The sequence below is a fragment of the Rhinoraja longicauda genome, chromosome 14, assembly GCF_053455715.1.
Source record: "Rhinoraja longicauda isolate Sanriku21f chromosome 14, sRhiLon1.1, whole genome shotgun sequence".
NCBI classification, from domain to species: Eukaryota; Metazoa; Chordata; class Chondrichthyes; order Rajiformes; family Arhynchobatidae; genus Rhinoraja; species Rhinoraja longicauda.
Genome location: NC_135966.1, coordinates 44,427,164 through 44,440,672, shown reverse-complemented (window position 1 = coordinate 44,440,672; position 13,509 = coordinate 44,427,164). Strand labels below are relative to the sequence as shown.

At 50.9% G+C, this 13,509-nt stretch overlaps 1 protein-coding gene across 1 annotated transcript in view; it reads left to right on the top strand.

The window, feature by feature from the left end:
* The first annotated feature begins 6,488 nt into the window (after positions 1-6,488).
* LOC144599782 (fibroblast growth factor 18-like) overlaps positions 6,489-13,509 on the top strand; it is a 94,309-nt gene continuing 87,288 nt past the window's right edge. Inside the window, exons 1-3 of the mRNA XM_078411017.1 lie at positions 6,489-6,896; positions 7,044-7,080; positions 11,092-11,269. Of these exons, the coding sequence (XP_078267143.1) occupies positions 6,865-6,896; positions 7,044-7,080; positions 11,092-11,269 (247 nt within the window). The 5' untranslated portion in view covers positions 6,489-6,864. The remainder of the gene's footprint in view (positions 6,897-7,043; positions 7,081-11,091; positions 11,270-13,509) is intronic.

Here is a 13,509-nt window from a genome sequence, read left to right as displayed (position 1 = left end):
TACCTGGGGAGGGGGTGGTTGGGTGGGAAGGGAGGAGTTGACCAGGGAGTTGCAGAGGGAACGGTCTCTGTGGAAAGCAGAAAGGGGTGAAGATGGGAAGATGTTGCTAGTAGTGGGATCCCGTTGGAGGTCACAAAAGTGTTGGAGGATTATATGCTGTATGCGATGGCTGGTAGGGTGGAAGGTGTGGACAAGGGGGACTCTGTCCTTGTTGCAAATGGGGAGAGGGGGAGCAAGAGCAGAGCTGCGGGATATCGAAGAGACCCTTGTGAGAGCCTCATCTCTAAATCTATATTTCCTAATGAATGAGGACATCTCCGATGATCTAGTATGGAACACCTCATCCTGGGGCCAGTGTACGCCTGGAACAGGGATTGTTCGACATACCCTACAAAGAGGCAGGCATGGCTGGGGCCCATGCGAGTGCCCATAGCTACGCCTTGGATTTGGAGGAAGTGGGAGGAGTCGAAGGAGAAATTGTTGAGGGTAAGGACCAGCTCTGCTAGGCGGAGGAGAGTATTAGTAGACGGAAATTGGTTGGTGCTGCGGTCGAGGAAGAAACGAGGGGCTTTAAGATCTTCCTGGTGGGGGATGGAAGTGGCTTTAAGGGGTTTTTGGTTGTCGTGTTCTCTAGTGTAGTTTGACTACACTCAAAGAAAGGATCCATAAGCAAATATGATAGAATGGACAGTACAGTTTTGAACAATCCTTCAAGTATATTAAAGTAAAAATCAGCTACAGTTTAATTGAGAGAACTGAAAAGAAATGGAACCCCAAACCTCACCCTGACAAATAACCTCTTTTGAAGTCATAAGAATCAATATTGTTCAACATACTGTTCAAAACTACACCATTGATGTATGCAGCAGTATCAATAACAATGTAGGAAACATTGGTCATCTCTGACACCTCCTTCCCTTTTCTTCATCAACTCTGACTCCTCTCTCTCCTTTCTTGATTTCTCAGTCTCAATCACAAGGACAGACAATCGACTGATGTGTACTACGAACCTGCCAACTCCCACAGTGATCTGAACTGCAATTCCACCCTACATCCTGCAAAGATGCAATAATCTCCTCTCAATTCCTGCACCTCCACCAGATGAGGCTTTGCATTCTCGGATAACGAGCTGTCCTCTTTCTTTAGTAGGTGTGGTTTCTCCCAATCTGTCACAGTTGGATCCCTCACCCATGTCTCCGCTGTGCCCCATTGTTCTGCTCTCCCTCCTCCTCCGCCTTGATGAAACAAGCATAGAGTTTCCCAGGTCCTTTCAACCCCACCAACCTTCACCCACAACACATCATCCTCCGAAATTTCGGTCACCTCCAACGTGAGCCCACCACCAGTCAAATCTTCCCAGCTCAACCCCTTTATGCCTCCCACAGGGACTGCTCCCTCTGCAACTCCTTGGGTAATTCACCCTTCCCACCCAGACTATCCCCTACATAGATGCATTCCCCTGCAACTTCAGGAGATGTAGCACCTGTCCCTATACCCTCCCGTTTCACCTCCATCCAGGGACATCCTGCAGTCCTTCCAGGTGAGACAGAGGTTCATGTGCACCTCCTACACCCTTCTCTATTGCATCCAGTGTTCCCGATGTGGTCACCAGTACATCGGTGAGACCAAGCATAAACTCAGTGACCATTTCACTCAACACTTACGCATGGTCTGCCAAGGCCTGCTGGATCTCCCAGCTGCTAACCATGTTAGCTCCTCTTCCCATTCCCATATTGACCTTTCTGTGCTGGGCCTCCATTGCTAGAGTGAGGCCACAGGCTAACTGGAGGAACAGCACTGTAACTGTGCAGGTAAAATGTACACAGTTGTGTAGGGTACACTGTAGTCAGCTGTGCTGGTAAAAGTGTAGATGGAGATTGAATTAGCAGTGAAGGTAACAATGTCGGTAACATTGTAGTAGTTGTGTAAGCAGTGGTGCAGGTAACAACCAGGTAACAGTACAGGCAACAATGTAGAGTGAGTGTGGGAGGAGGTGCATATAAATATTAAAGCATGCATAACAAGGAACAATGTAGATACAAGCATAGGTTCCCAGGTAGGTAAAAATGTAAGGTGCTATGCCAGATATAATGTAGGTGTGGGTTGCAATGTAGGTGGCAGCATAAGTAGTAGTGTAAGTATCAGTGTAGGTCGAGGTGTCAGTAACAGGGAAGTGATACAGGTGGACAGGTGAGGGGTGGGGTGCTTTATTAGCAGATGGTTGCACAAAGGCCAGAGATGACTAGACAAAAAATGTGAGATAAGGAGAAAAGGATAGAAGCTGCATGGCATGTGAAGCTGCATGGCATGTGAAGCTGCATGGCATGTGAAGCTGCATGGCATGTGAAGCTGCATGGCATGTGAAGCTGCATGGCATGTGAAGCTGCATGGCATGTGAAGCTGCATGGCATGTGAAGCTGCATGGCATGTGAAGCTGCATGGCATGTGAAGCTGCATGGCATGTGAAGCTGCATGGCATGTGAAGCTGCATGGCATGTGAAGCCAGAGGAAGGAATCAATGTGGGGACAACATATGGAGGCAGGGGGGAAGGGAATCATTACGATGAAGGAACCCAACCCAAAACATCACCGATCTATGCTCTCCAGAGTTGCTGGCCAACCCGCTGAGTTACTCTGTCACTTTGTGTTTTGTTGTAAACCTGAATCTGCATTTCCTTGCATCTCCTGTAGTGTGGGTAGCTATGTAGTTACAGGTTAGGTAGATGAATAGAACATGCTGTAAGTGCCAATGTAGGTGCTGGGAGTTTGGTAGTCGTGTAGGTAGCTGTTTAGCTAACAGTTGAGACAGTACACTATGTAACAATTTAAGTAGTAGGTTAGCTAGCAGTGCAGGTCGTGGTGTAGTTGTCAATGAAGATAGTAGAGCAGGTCACGGTGTAGGCAGAAGTGTGGGTAAGGTATAGGCAGATTTATAGGTAATAGTGTAGGTAGAAGTCTATGAAACAATGCAGGGAACAATGTAATGTAGGAAATAGTACAGTTCAGGTTGGATTGTAGTTTGCAAACTAACAACAGGTAGCAGAGTAGGTGAAAGTGCTGTTAACAATGCAGGTAACAGTGTCGTTAGCAGTGCTGCCAGTAGTGTAGGGGGTGTGAAGAGTAACAATCCAGGCAGCAGAGCAGGGAGCTCTGTGGGTAAGAGTGTAGGTGGGAGTGCGTGGAGCTTAGCAGCTAACGGAGGTAGCAGTAGAGGCAGCTCCATGTGTACGTTCCTACATAGGGGAGCTCTGTGGGTAAGTGGAGGTAGGTGCGCAGGCAGCTCCCTAAGTTTTGATGGAAGCATGGGAAGCTATGCAGGTAACAGTGTAGGTAGGAATGCAGCGAGCTGCATAGGTAACAGTAAGTAACAGTGTATGGAACTGTGTAGGTAACTGTATAGCTACCAGTGCAGCGAGCTGCATAGGTAACAGAAAGTAGCAGTGTATGGAACTCTGCAGGTAACAGTGTATGTAGGAGTGCAGCGAGCTGCATAGGTAATAGTAAGTAGCAGTGTGTGTGGAACTCTGCAGGTAACAATATAGCTACCAGTGCAGTAAGCTCCCTAGGAGCAGTATTGGTAGCATTGCAGGCAGCTCTGTAGATAAATGTAGGTACCTCTAGAAGTAGCTGTGGGTAGCAATGCAGACAGCTCTATAGGTAATGATAGATAGCAGTGCAGGGAGCTGTATAGATAACAATGTACATAGGAGTGCAGGGTACTCCATTGGTAACAACACATGGAGCTCTTTAGGTAACTGAAGGTAGTATAGACTGTTCTATAAATAACAGTGTGGGTAGAAGTGCCTAGAAGTTTATAGGTGTAGTAGGCAGCAGTGCATGGAGTCCTCAGTACATCAGCATGTAAGGTGCATATTCAGTAAGTCTGTGGGTAATTGCAGGTATCTGTGCAGGCAGCACAAGTATTAGTGTTGGTGAAAGTACAGAGGACTCTGTAGGTCACAGTATAGGTCAGCGTCCAGAGAGCTGCTTAGGGAACAGTAGGTACTGTAGCAATGCAAGAAGGTATCACAAAATGCTGGAGTAACTCAGCAGGTTAGGCAGCATCTAGGAGAGAGGGAATGGGCGACGTTTCGGGTCGAGACCCTTCTTAGGACTGAAGATGTCTCCGCAGCAATGCAAGAAGATCTATCTGCAACAGTGTGGGAAGAAGTGCAGACTGCACGATACATGACAGTAGGTGGTAGAGCAGTGGGCTCTGTGGGTAGAAGTGCAGACTGCACGATACATGACAGTAGGTGGTAGAGCAGTGGGCTCTGTGGGTAGAAGTGCAGACTGCATGATACATAACAGTAGGTGGTAGAGCAGGGGGCTGCACAGGTAATGGTCAGGTACCAGTGCATGCAGCTCTATGGGGAACAGTGTAGGGAGCAGAGTAGCAAGCACAGGTAATGGTAGTTAGTGCAGGCAGCTCTATGGGTAAATGTAGGTTGCAGTGTCGGGGCAGTCTAGGAACATTATAGGTAGAAGTGCTGGGTGTTCTGTAAGTGACAGCGCATGGAACTCCATGGGTAACTGTGCAGGTAGCAAGTCGGGGAGCTGTATTGTAACGGATTTGGGTCTCGACCCGAAACGTCACCCATTCCTTCACTCCAGAGATGCTGCCTGTCCCGCTGAGTTACTCCAGCATTTTGTGTCTACCTTTAGAAACATAGAAAATAGGTGCAGGAGTAGGCCATTCGGCCCTTCGAGCCTGCACTGCCATTCAATATGATCATGGCTGATCATCCAACTCGGTATCCCGTACCTGCCTTCTCTCCATACCCCCCTGATCCCTTTAGCCACAAGGGCCACATCTAACTCCCTCTTAAATATAGCCAATGAACTGGCCTCAACTACCTTCTGTGGCAGAGAATTCCACAGATTCACCACTCTTTGTGTGGAAAAAACGTTCTCATCTCGGTCCTAAAAGACTTCCCCCTTATCCTTCAACTGTGACCCCTGGTTCTGGACTCCCCCAACATCGGGAACAATCTTCCTGCATCTAGCATGTCCAACCCCTTAAGAATTTTGTAAGTTTCTATAAGATCCCCCCTCAATCTTCTAAATTCCAGCGAGTCCAGCGAGTATTGTAATGGTGTAGCTAGCAGTGCATGGAACTCTATAGGTAACGGTGCAGGTGGTAAACCGGGGAGCTGTAGTGTAACTGTGTAGGGAGCAGTGCAGAGAGCTCTCTCTGTCCACGCGTTATGTATCAGTGCAGGGCGCCTACAGACAGCTGTGGCTCCAGTGGGAGCTGGATGGGTAAAGGTGTGGGTTGCTGACTGTGCATGGGGGGGGGGGGGGGGGGGGGGGGGTGCAGGTCACAGGGCCCTGGTTGCTGCTCAGTTTGTAGTGCGGGTCTCTGGACAGCCAGCAGTCTGTCTCTCGGCAGATTTCCAACACAGGAAGGTGGCGGGCCAGGCTGTGGAGGGCGACACTGGCGGGGAGGAGGGGTTCAGATAGAAGGGAACGCTGGTCCGTGCTCGGTCTTCCTTCATCTGCCAGCGCACCTCTCTCTAGTCTTCCCTCTGTGTGTCTCACTCTCCGCCGATACCTTCCCCTCTCTCTGGTCCAGCCTGTATGTTTCTCCACTCTGTTCTCTGCCGGCTGTTTCTCTCTCCTCCTCACTGGTTCATTCACCCACCCCAGCGGCCAGGCAAACACTGAAGGCTCGCTGCTCAGTGGAGAGGGCGAGGGAATGGTCTGGTCCCCGTTATAGTGGGGAAGGGCGGTGGGAGACGGGAGGTAACGCGGGGCAGGAGCCGGGTCTGGCGGCAGAGGTGAAGGCATTCCCATCCCTGGGTAGAGCAGGGTTCAGTACTCGTCCATGGGCAGGGGTTGCAGGGGCTGGCTGGACGCTGCAGGCAAAGGCGAGGGTGTTTGGCTGAGCAAGCGGCCAACGCCGGCACTGGGCGCCTGGTCGGGAGGGGAAGCAAGCAGGGTCCACTGCTGGCTGGTCTACCCACCTCCTCCTCAGTGTGTGTGTGTGTGTGTGAGAGAGGGAGGGAGAGAGAGAGAGAGAGAGAGAGAGAGAGGGGAGAGCAGAGAGAGAGGAGAGGAAGGGAGAGAGAGAGAGAGAGAGAGAGAGAGAGAGAGAGAGAGAGAGAGAGAGAGAGAGAGAGAGGAGGGAGGGAGAGAGAGAGAGAGGGAGATGGAAGCAAGCAGGGTCCACTCCTGGCTGGCGTGGGGGAGAGCTGTCACTCTGTGTCTACCCACCTCCTCCTCAGTGTGTGTGAGAGAGGGAGGGAGAGAGGTGAGAGAGAGAGAGCAGGGAGAGGGAGAGCGAGGGAGGGAGGGAGGAAGAGAGAGAGAGAGGGAGGGAGGGAGGGAAAGAGGAAGTGGGAGGGAGAGAGAGGGGGATGGAGAGAGAGAGAGAGGGGAGGGAAAGGAGAGAGGGGGAGAGAGCACTTTCGCTTCGCACTACAAGAACACACGCCGACTGAATCAGAAGGTAGAGGGACTTTCTGGAGAAAGGATTGAAGCTCTGATCCGAGGACATTGAGAGGCAGTAAGCGCCGATATTCGCCGCGGTCGGTAGATTGATCGCAGTCGGTGCCGCCGTGAGAGAGATGCGCTCGGCAAGGCTGGCTGGTTGAAGCGACCTGTGAGTGAGTCTGTGAGTGCAAGCGACCGAGAAGAAGCCGACTTGCCCCCCCCCCCCCCACCGCCTCTGGGCGCCGCACACACTGGCTCAGTGCAAGAGGAGCCCCCGCCCTCCCACACCTCTGGGCATCAGCCCCGACTGACTTGCTGCACCTTGCCCGACTCAGCAGCGCTGCCTCTCCGCCTGTCCACCACCACCACCAGCCCCACCACCAGCCCCACCACCAGCTCCACCACCCACACCGTCCACAGGTCGCAGCGATGAAACCGCTCCACACAACCCTCGTCTGCCTGTAAGCATCTTCCAACTTTATATCGGTTAGGACTAACGGGTGGTTTTTAATGCTCATTTTATTAACATATTTTAATAAAGAGGAAATGAAGCCAAGTTTAATCTGCAGATAATCCAACTGATCTTTTCCCCTGCATTTCCCATTCAGATGTTTACACGTGTGGCTTCTCCGCTTTGGAATCGAGGTGAGTTACTACTTTATTTAGCACTTTACACTCTACTGGGATTGTGAAACACCTATTATTTGACTGGGTCGGCGATATTTGTTTAAGAAAAACGGAATAAGGCGCTGGCTGACCTGGGAATCTTAATGTCCAAAATTGGCCACTTCGGCAGCCGAGTCTACAAAACTGTTTTAAGTTACAATCTAAATGTTTCCATTGTGTACAGCGGCGCTTTTTAAAAAAGGAGGCAGCCACCTTTATGTGACACTTGACTTGATGTTTTGTGCTGACGTTTGGGCGGTCTATTGTAAAGATGGTGCGCTATTCCGAAGCGAAATAGACGTCCTAAACAGAGAGAGAGAGAGATAGAGAGACGTAGAGAGAGAGGGAAAGAGAAGGGGAGAGAGGGGGAGAGAGGTGGAGGGGGGGAGGGGGGGGGGGAGGATTGTAACTCGGATTTTCCAGATGTGACCGGTTGCTTCAGTCCGGAGTCGTTTATCGATCAGAAACTCCCTCCTCCACCACAACACGGCGGCGACCTTTCTCTCTGCCGCCGAGAGAAGTCTGAAGAAGGGCCTCGACCCGAAATGTCACCCATTCCTTCTCTCCAGAGACGCTGCCTGACCCGCTGAGTTACTCCAGCATTTTGTATTCACCTTCTCTTAAATTGGTGCTTGCGAAAAGAAAACTAAAATTGCGTGGATGAAAGTGAGAGACCGAGCTTGGGATGCGAACAGATGAGGTTTGACAGGGCTCGCACATCAGCCTACATACATACAGTACCTGCCCGGCCGGTGATGGGCTCGGCCGGGACAAGGGCATTGCAGCCACCGTGTATGTCGCTCCCACGTTGAGAGACAGCGGGCAGCACACGGGTTGCCTACAAACACTGCTCGCAGGGGCAATCTCCACGCTCTCCCCCAACTACACACCACAAGGCTCCAGTGTGGACTGCGCTGCTCCCCGTTCCTCTCTCCGCTGCTTCGTGTGCCGACCCCGCCGTTGCTGCACGCTGGACTCCGGGGTGGCGAAGGGTGGCGAACATTTTACCCGTTTCTCACGAAAATAAAGCAATCGCCAGGGTTGAGGGGGTTGGAGGGTCGCCGGTGAGAGGCACTTACTTGCCTTTCACGCTTCGTGCATGAAACCAGGACTCTGTAAGTGCACAAAGCACCCGATAAAATAACATCACAGTAGCGGGTATAAAATGAAACGATTATATCTACATAGACACAACAAGCTGGAGGAACTTGGCGGGTCAGGCAGCATCTCTGGGTAAAAGGAATAGGTGACGTTTCGGGTCGAGACCCTTCTTCAGGTCTCGACTGTAATCGTCACCCATTCCTTCTCGCCAGAGATGCTGCCTGACCCGCTGAGTTACTCCAGCTTGTTGTGCCTATCTTCGGTTTAAACCAACATCTGTAGTTCCTTCCTGCACATACTCAAATCTATACTCTCCCTAAAGAGATGGACTTCCTTCTCTAAGACGTATCTATCTATGTAGGTACATTAAGTCGCTTAATGTTTCCCTGGACTGGTCGGTGTAAATCTCACCGCCACTCCTGGGCTGGTTAAGTAAACCTGCAATAAAAAGCAAATATAAGTGAATCGTGAGCAGCGAACCGATGTGGTTTCACAGACAGAAATATGTTGCCCTTTTTTTAGGTCTGTAACTTCTGGTCTCCACTGCACCAACTAGCAGTTGAGATGTATCACACAGGACTAAAACGATAGCCCCCTCTCACATTCTCTGGGGCAAATTAGGATGACCCAATGACTCAAAGAAATTGTACCGAGTGCTATTTTATTCAACCTCATCGAGTATGATGCTTCATTTTAGATGGCTTCATAACTTAATCCACAGTCCATCTGCAGCGAAATGCTGCAAAAGTAAACGATTTGATTTAAAATTCACGAAACTGATAAAATGAAAATCTCAGCAGTTCAGTAGAGGACACATTGAAGCCTCTTTTGGCTTCCCTTAACTCCAGACATTTTCAGAGGGAGTCCCACGAGCAGATTTCATAGACCCTGCCACCAAGGATCTGTCTCCCGTCTCCTCGGGAGCTTGGGTTTGGACTGGATTGCTGCAGCCATTGTCATTGGGCCGGAGGTGGTTCTCAATGTAACACCAGCTGCAACCTATTAGTAAATGGATGAATGCACAAACCATCAGACCAAGGCTTAGATTGAAATCCAACAATAATTGTATGCAGAGTGAAACAGCGAAGTGGAGTCCACTGAACACAACAGGGAGTCTGCAATAACACAAATGCAACTTTCTCAGTGTAAAACCAGCAGGGACAGATGTTTGCCCATGTGGAACCCTGTCCACTCGTGCCTCAGAGGGTGGTGCCTCACCGAGAGTCAAAGAGTGATACAGCGTGGAAACAGGCCCTTCGGCCCAACTTGCCCACACCTGCCCACATGTCCCAGCTACACTAGTCCCACCTGCCAGCATTTGGTCCATATCCCTCCAAACCTGCCCTATCCATCTCCTCTCAGTCAGCAGGTCATGAGTCACATCCTGCTTCAGAGACAGGGTACCAACTTTCGGAAGGGGCAGAAACCCTGGTTCCTTCTCCCCTGTTAGGTGAAGTGACTGCTGAAAACAGAATGGTAGAGCACTCCTCAGATCCCGGTCAATGTATCCTCCCAAACAAACAGGGCCACTACCATGCTGATCTATGTGGGATGTAGGGCCACTACCATGCTGGTCTATGTGGGAAGTAGGGCCACTACCATGCTGGTCTATGTGTGATGTAGGGCCACTACCATGCTGGTCTATGTGGGATGTAGGGCCACTACCATGCTGGTCTATGTGGGAAGTAGGGCCACTACCATGCTGGTCTATGTGGGATGTAGGGCCACTACCATGCTGGTCTATGTGTGATGTAGGGCCACTACCATGCTGGTCTATGTGGGATGTAGGGCCACTACCATGCTGGTCTATGTGGGATGTAGGGCCACTATCATGCTGGTCTATGTGGGAAGTAGGGCCACTACCATGCTGGTCTATGTGGGATGTAGGGCCACTATCATGCTGGTCTATGTGGGATGTAGGGCCACTACCATGCTGGTCTATGTGGGAAGTAGGGCCACTACCATGCTGGTCTATGTGGGAAGTAGGGCCACTACCATGCTGGTCTATGTGGGATGTAGGGCCACTACCATGCTGGTCTATGTGGGATGTTGCTGTGCACATTCAGCAGGGAGCACACTCGAGATACATATCACTAGCTGTGAGGTGCTCTGGGATGTGTGAGATTGCAGTGGCATCAGATCATCTGCTTGATAATGTTAACCGAAGGATGAACATGAGCTCAGACTCCAGTCGAACTCTTTGGTCCCATTCGGTTCTTCTGGCAGGAAGAACAATAGGAACAATAGGAATCTGAGGGGTAACCTTTTTCACACAAAGGGTGGTGGGTGAATGGAACAAACTGCCAGAGGAGGTAGTTGAGGCAGGGACTAGCCCAACATTTAAGAAACAGTTAGACAGGTACATTGATAGGACACGTTTGGAGGGATATGGACCAAATGCTGGCAGGTGGAAATAGTGTAGCTGGGACATGTTGGCCGGTGTGGGCACGTTGGGCCGAAGGGCCTGTTTCCAAGCTGTATCACTCTAGGAGTCTATGATTACGGCACATCCCAGCTCAATGGGCAGACGGGACCAGGTTTGAAGTCTCACCCAGGGCCCTTCCCTTTGTGTGCTGTAAGCATGGCAGCTCAGACTGAGTGCAGGTGTCTCTGGAATGAGACAAAAGCCACAGGTCTCCCTCCGCCCGTGAGACCCGAGTGCTGGCCACTGAGCCATGGCAACAGAAGGTGGAAGCCACAAGGGATGGAAACTCCCCGCTGCCAGCTCTCGTATCCCAGGGATAAAAGCCCAGGTGCAGGGTCAGGACAGGCGACCTTTGTTTCACGATCCGGGAGTGTTTGTTTTAAGAGTTGGGTGGGTTGCGGTGCTGGTGCTGGGAAACATGCCATCTTACATCTCGCCCCTCTTTTGTTTATCGTTGACCACAGGCCTCGATGGAGGAGGACACGGACTTCTGGCCTCACGTGGAGAACCACACCAGGCTGAGGGACGAGACGAGCCGCAAGTATGTGCGGCTGTACCAGCTGTATAGTCGCACCAGTGGCAAACACCTGCAGGTGCTGGGCAGGAGGATCAGTGCCAAGGGCGAGGATGGGAACAAGTATGGTAAGAACTGGCTGATAGATTCAGTGCCGTGCTGGCCGAAGCTGCACAGACAGACAGCAGGTGTCAGCTCCTCAGTTAGCAACTGAATGTAGGAAGCAACTGCAGGAGAGGCGGGGGATAAGGCGCACTGTGACCGTCACTGAAGGGCACTGGTGTGGTGCTTGACCAATTTCCCTCTGGCACCCCTGATGGCCACATGTGAACTGGGCAGGTCTTTTTTGTTGTGTTGTGGGCACATGTCCTCTGCAGCTAGAACAGGCAGTCCGGTCACTTGGCCCATCTCCACGCACAAGCCTGGGTGGGCAACGGGCGGCTGGGCAGTGTCCAGGCAGAGCTAGTTAGGCCGGACGTAAGCAGAATAATTGGTCCATCTTCGTCCTTGTGAATGAATGGACGGCGAGAACGCGCGTCCTCGCCCCGTCTCTCACACCCACGAAACAAACCGCAGGCTTCAAAGCCAACCTTTGAAGTCGTTCTGAAGGCAAAAAAATCTGGCAGCCAGCTGGTTACAGAGCAAGATCCCACAAGCACCCAGAGGGGGAAGAGAATAACGAGTCTGTTTGGGGCAGCGTTAGTCCTGGGATAACGTTGGCGAGCTGTCAGTGAGAATTTACCTGCGCTTCTTCAAGCAACGCTATAAAATCAGTATCTTTAGTTGAAGGGCAGTGGGCAAAATTAATCTCTAGTTCAGCGCACAACAGATATCAGTCCCAGGCACATGTGTAAAAGGTTGGAAGCCAGTGGGTCGGTCAAAAGGCTGGGGTGAACATGGTTGGAGGGTTTGGGGAGGGTTTGGGGAGGGGTGGGGGGACACTTGGTAGCAGGGTGTGCAAATGGTCTGATTTGTTACCCTTAAGAAGTAGAAAGAGTTTGTTACCCTTAAGACGTAGAAAGAGTTTTGTTTGCCTATTTCGCTCGGCTTTATCATAAACTAGTCGAGAGAGAACTTCTATTTTGTTTTCCTCTCCACCTTTGCTCGTTGAAGATGTTTGTTTTGAAAGGGCAGTTATTTCCAATCGCCTACATCCCTCCCCAACTCAGTTCTATCCCGCCCCAATATCAAGTTTGGTCACAATCCAGCATGAGACGGGGCTTGTTGGGCTGAGTTCTTTCCTCTGTGTAGAGACTGTGTTGAGCGGCCTCCCACACTGTCACATATCCACCAGAGGGCACCTGCAGTCGCCTGAATTACGACCTGCACGCTTTCCTCTCCGCGGGCTTTAATATCGTAGAGAACAGCTAATGACTTTCAAAACAAAACCCGAGTCATCGGCCCCCTTCGCCTGGCGGAGAGGTTGTAGACCAGATGGCAGTTACGCCAAAGCAAAGGTCAACAGAGGAAGAAGGGGGACCCAGTCTCAGTGGAGCAATCGCAGGGTCCGGCAAGTGTAGACATCCTCTTCCATCATGTGCTGTTAATTTGATACTCAAAGCAGGACAAAGTGAGGGCCTTGCAAAGCTGTCACCTTGCCCGCCTCGGGGCCTTGTTCCGGCTTGTTTGTATAATTGACAGCAGTCTTTATGTACAAAGCCGATCAATCAGAGTGATGGATGGGGCGATTGGAGGAGCGGGGAGTCGCTGTTGTTTCCTCCTTCGGCCAGGGCTTTGCAGTCAAGAACAACAGGCCTTCTCTATCACCTCGCTGTTTGGTTTCTGACGCTGAAACTCAGCATCTCGCATCCTGGTATTGGATATCTGAAACCACAAACCAATTGCCTGCCTTTGTTTGACTGCGGACAGCATAAAGTGGCTATTGATTACTTTCTATAACGTCCTCCAAGGAGACTCGCGTCTCCGTGGGACTCCCAGGAATAGGTACCTGTGCAGGGGACTGTGGTCCGAACTACACCCACCACTCTTTGTGTGAAAAAGTTACCCCTCAGATTCCAGTTAAGTCTTTTCCCCTTCACCTTAGACCTATGTCCTCTGGTCCTCGATTCACCTTCTCTGGGCAAGAGACCCTGTGCATCTATCTACCTGATCTATTTCTCTCACATGACTTTATACACATTCAGTCCATCCTACGGACCCTTGCCTCTGTTCTCTCTACCCTTCCTTCCCTTTTCTCCAATTTGAAGCTCTCTAACTCTCCAGCTCCAGAGGAGGGTCTTTGAAGTGAAACACTAACTCTGTTTCTCTCTTCACAGAGGCTGCCTGACCTGCTGAGTGTCTCCAGCATTCTTCATTTTGATTTGAGGAAATGTTGAGCACATGCATTCCCTGGGTTGAGGGTTTAATT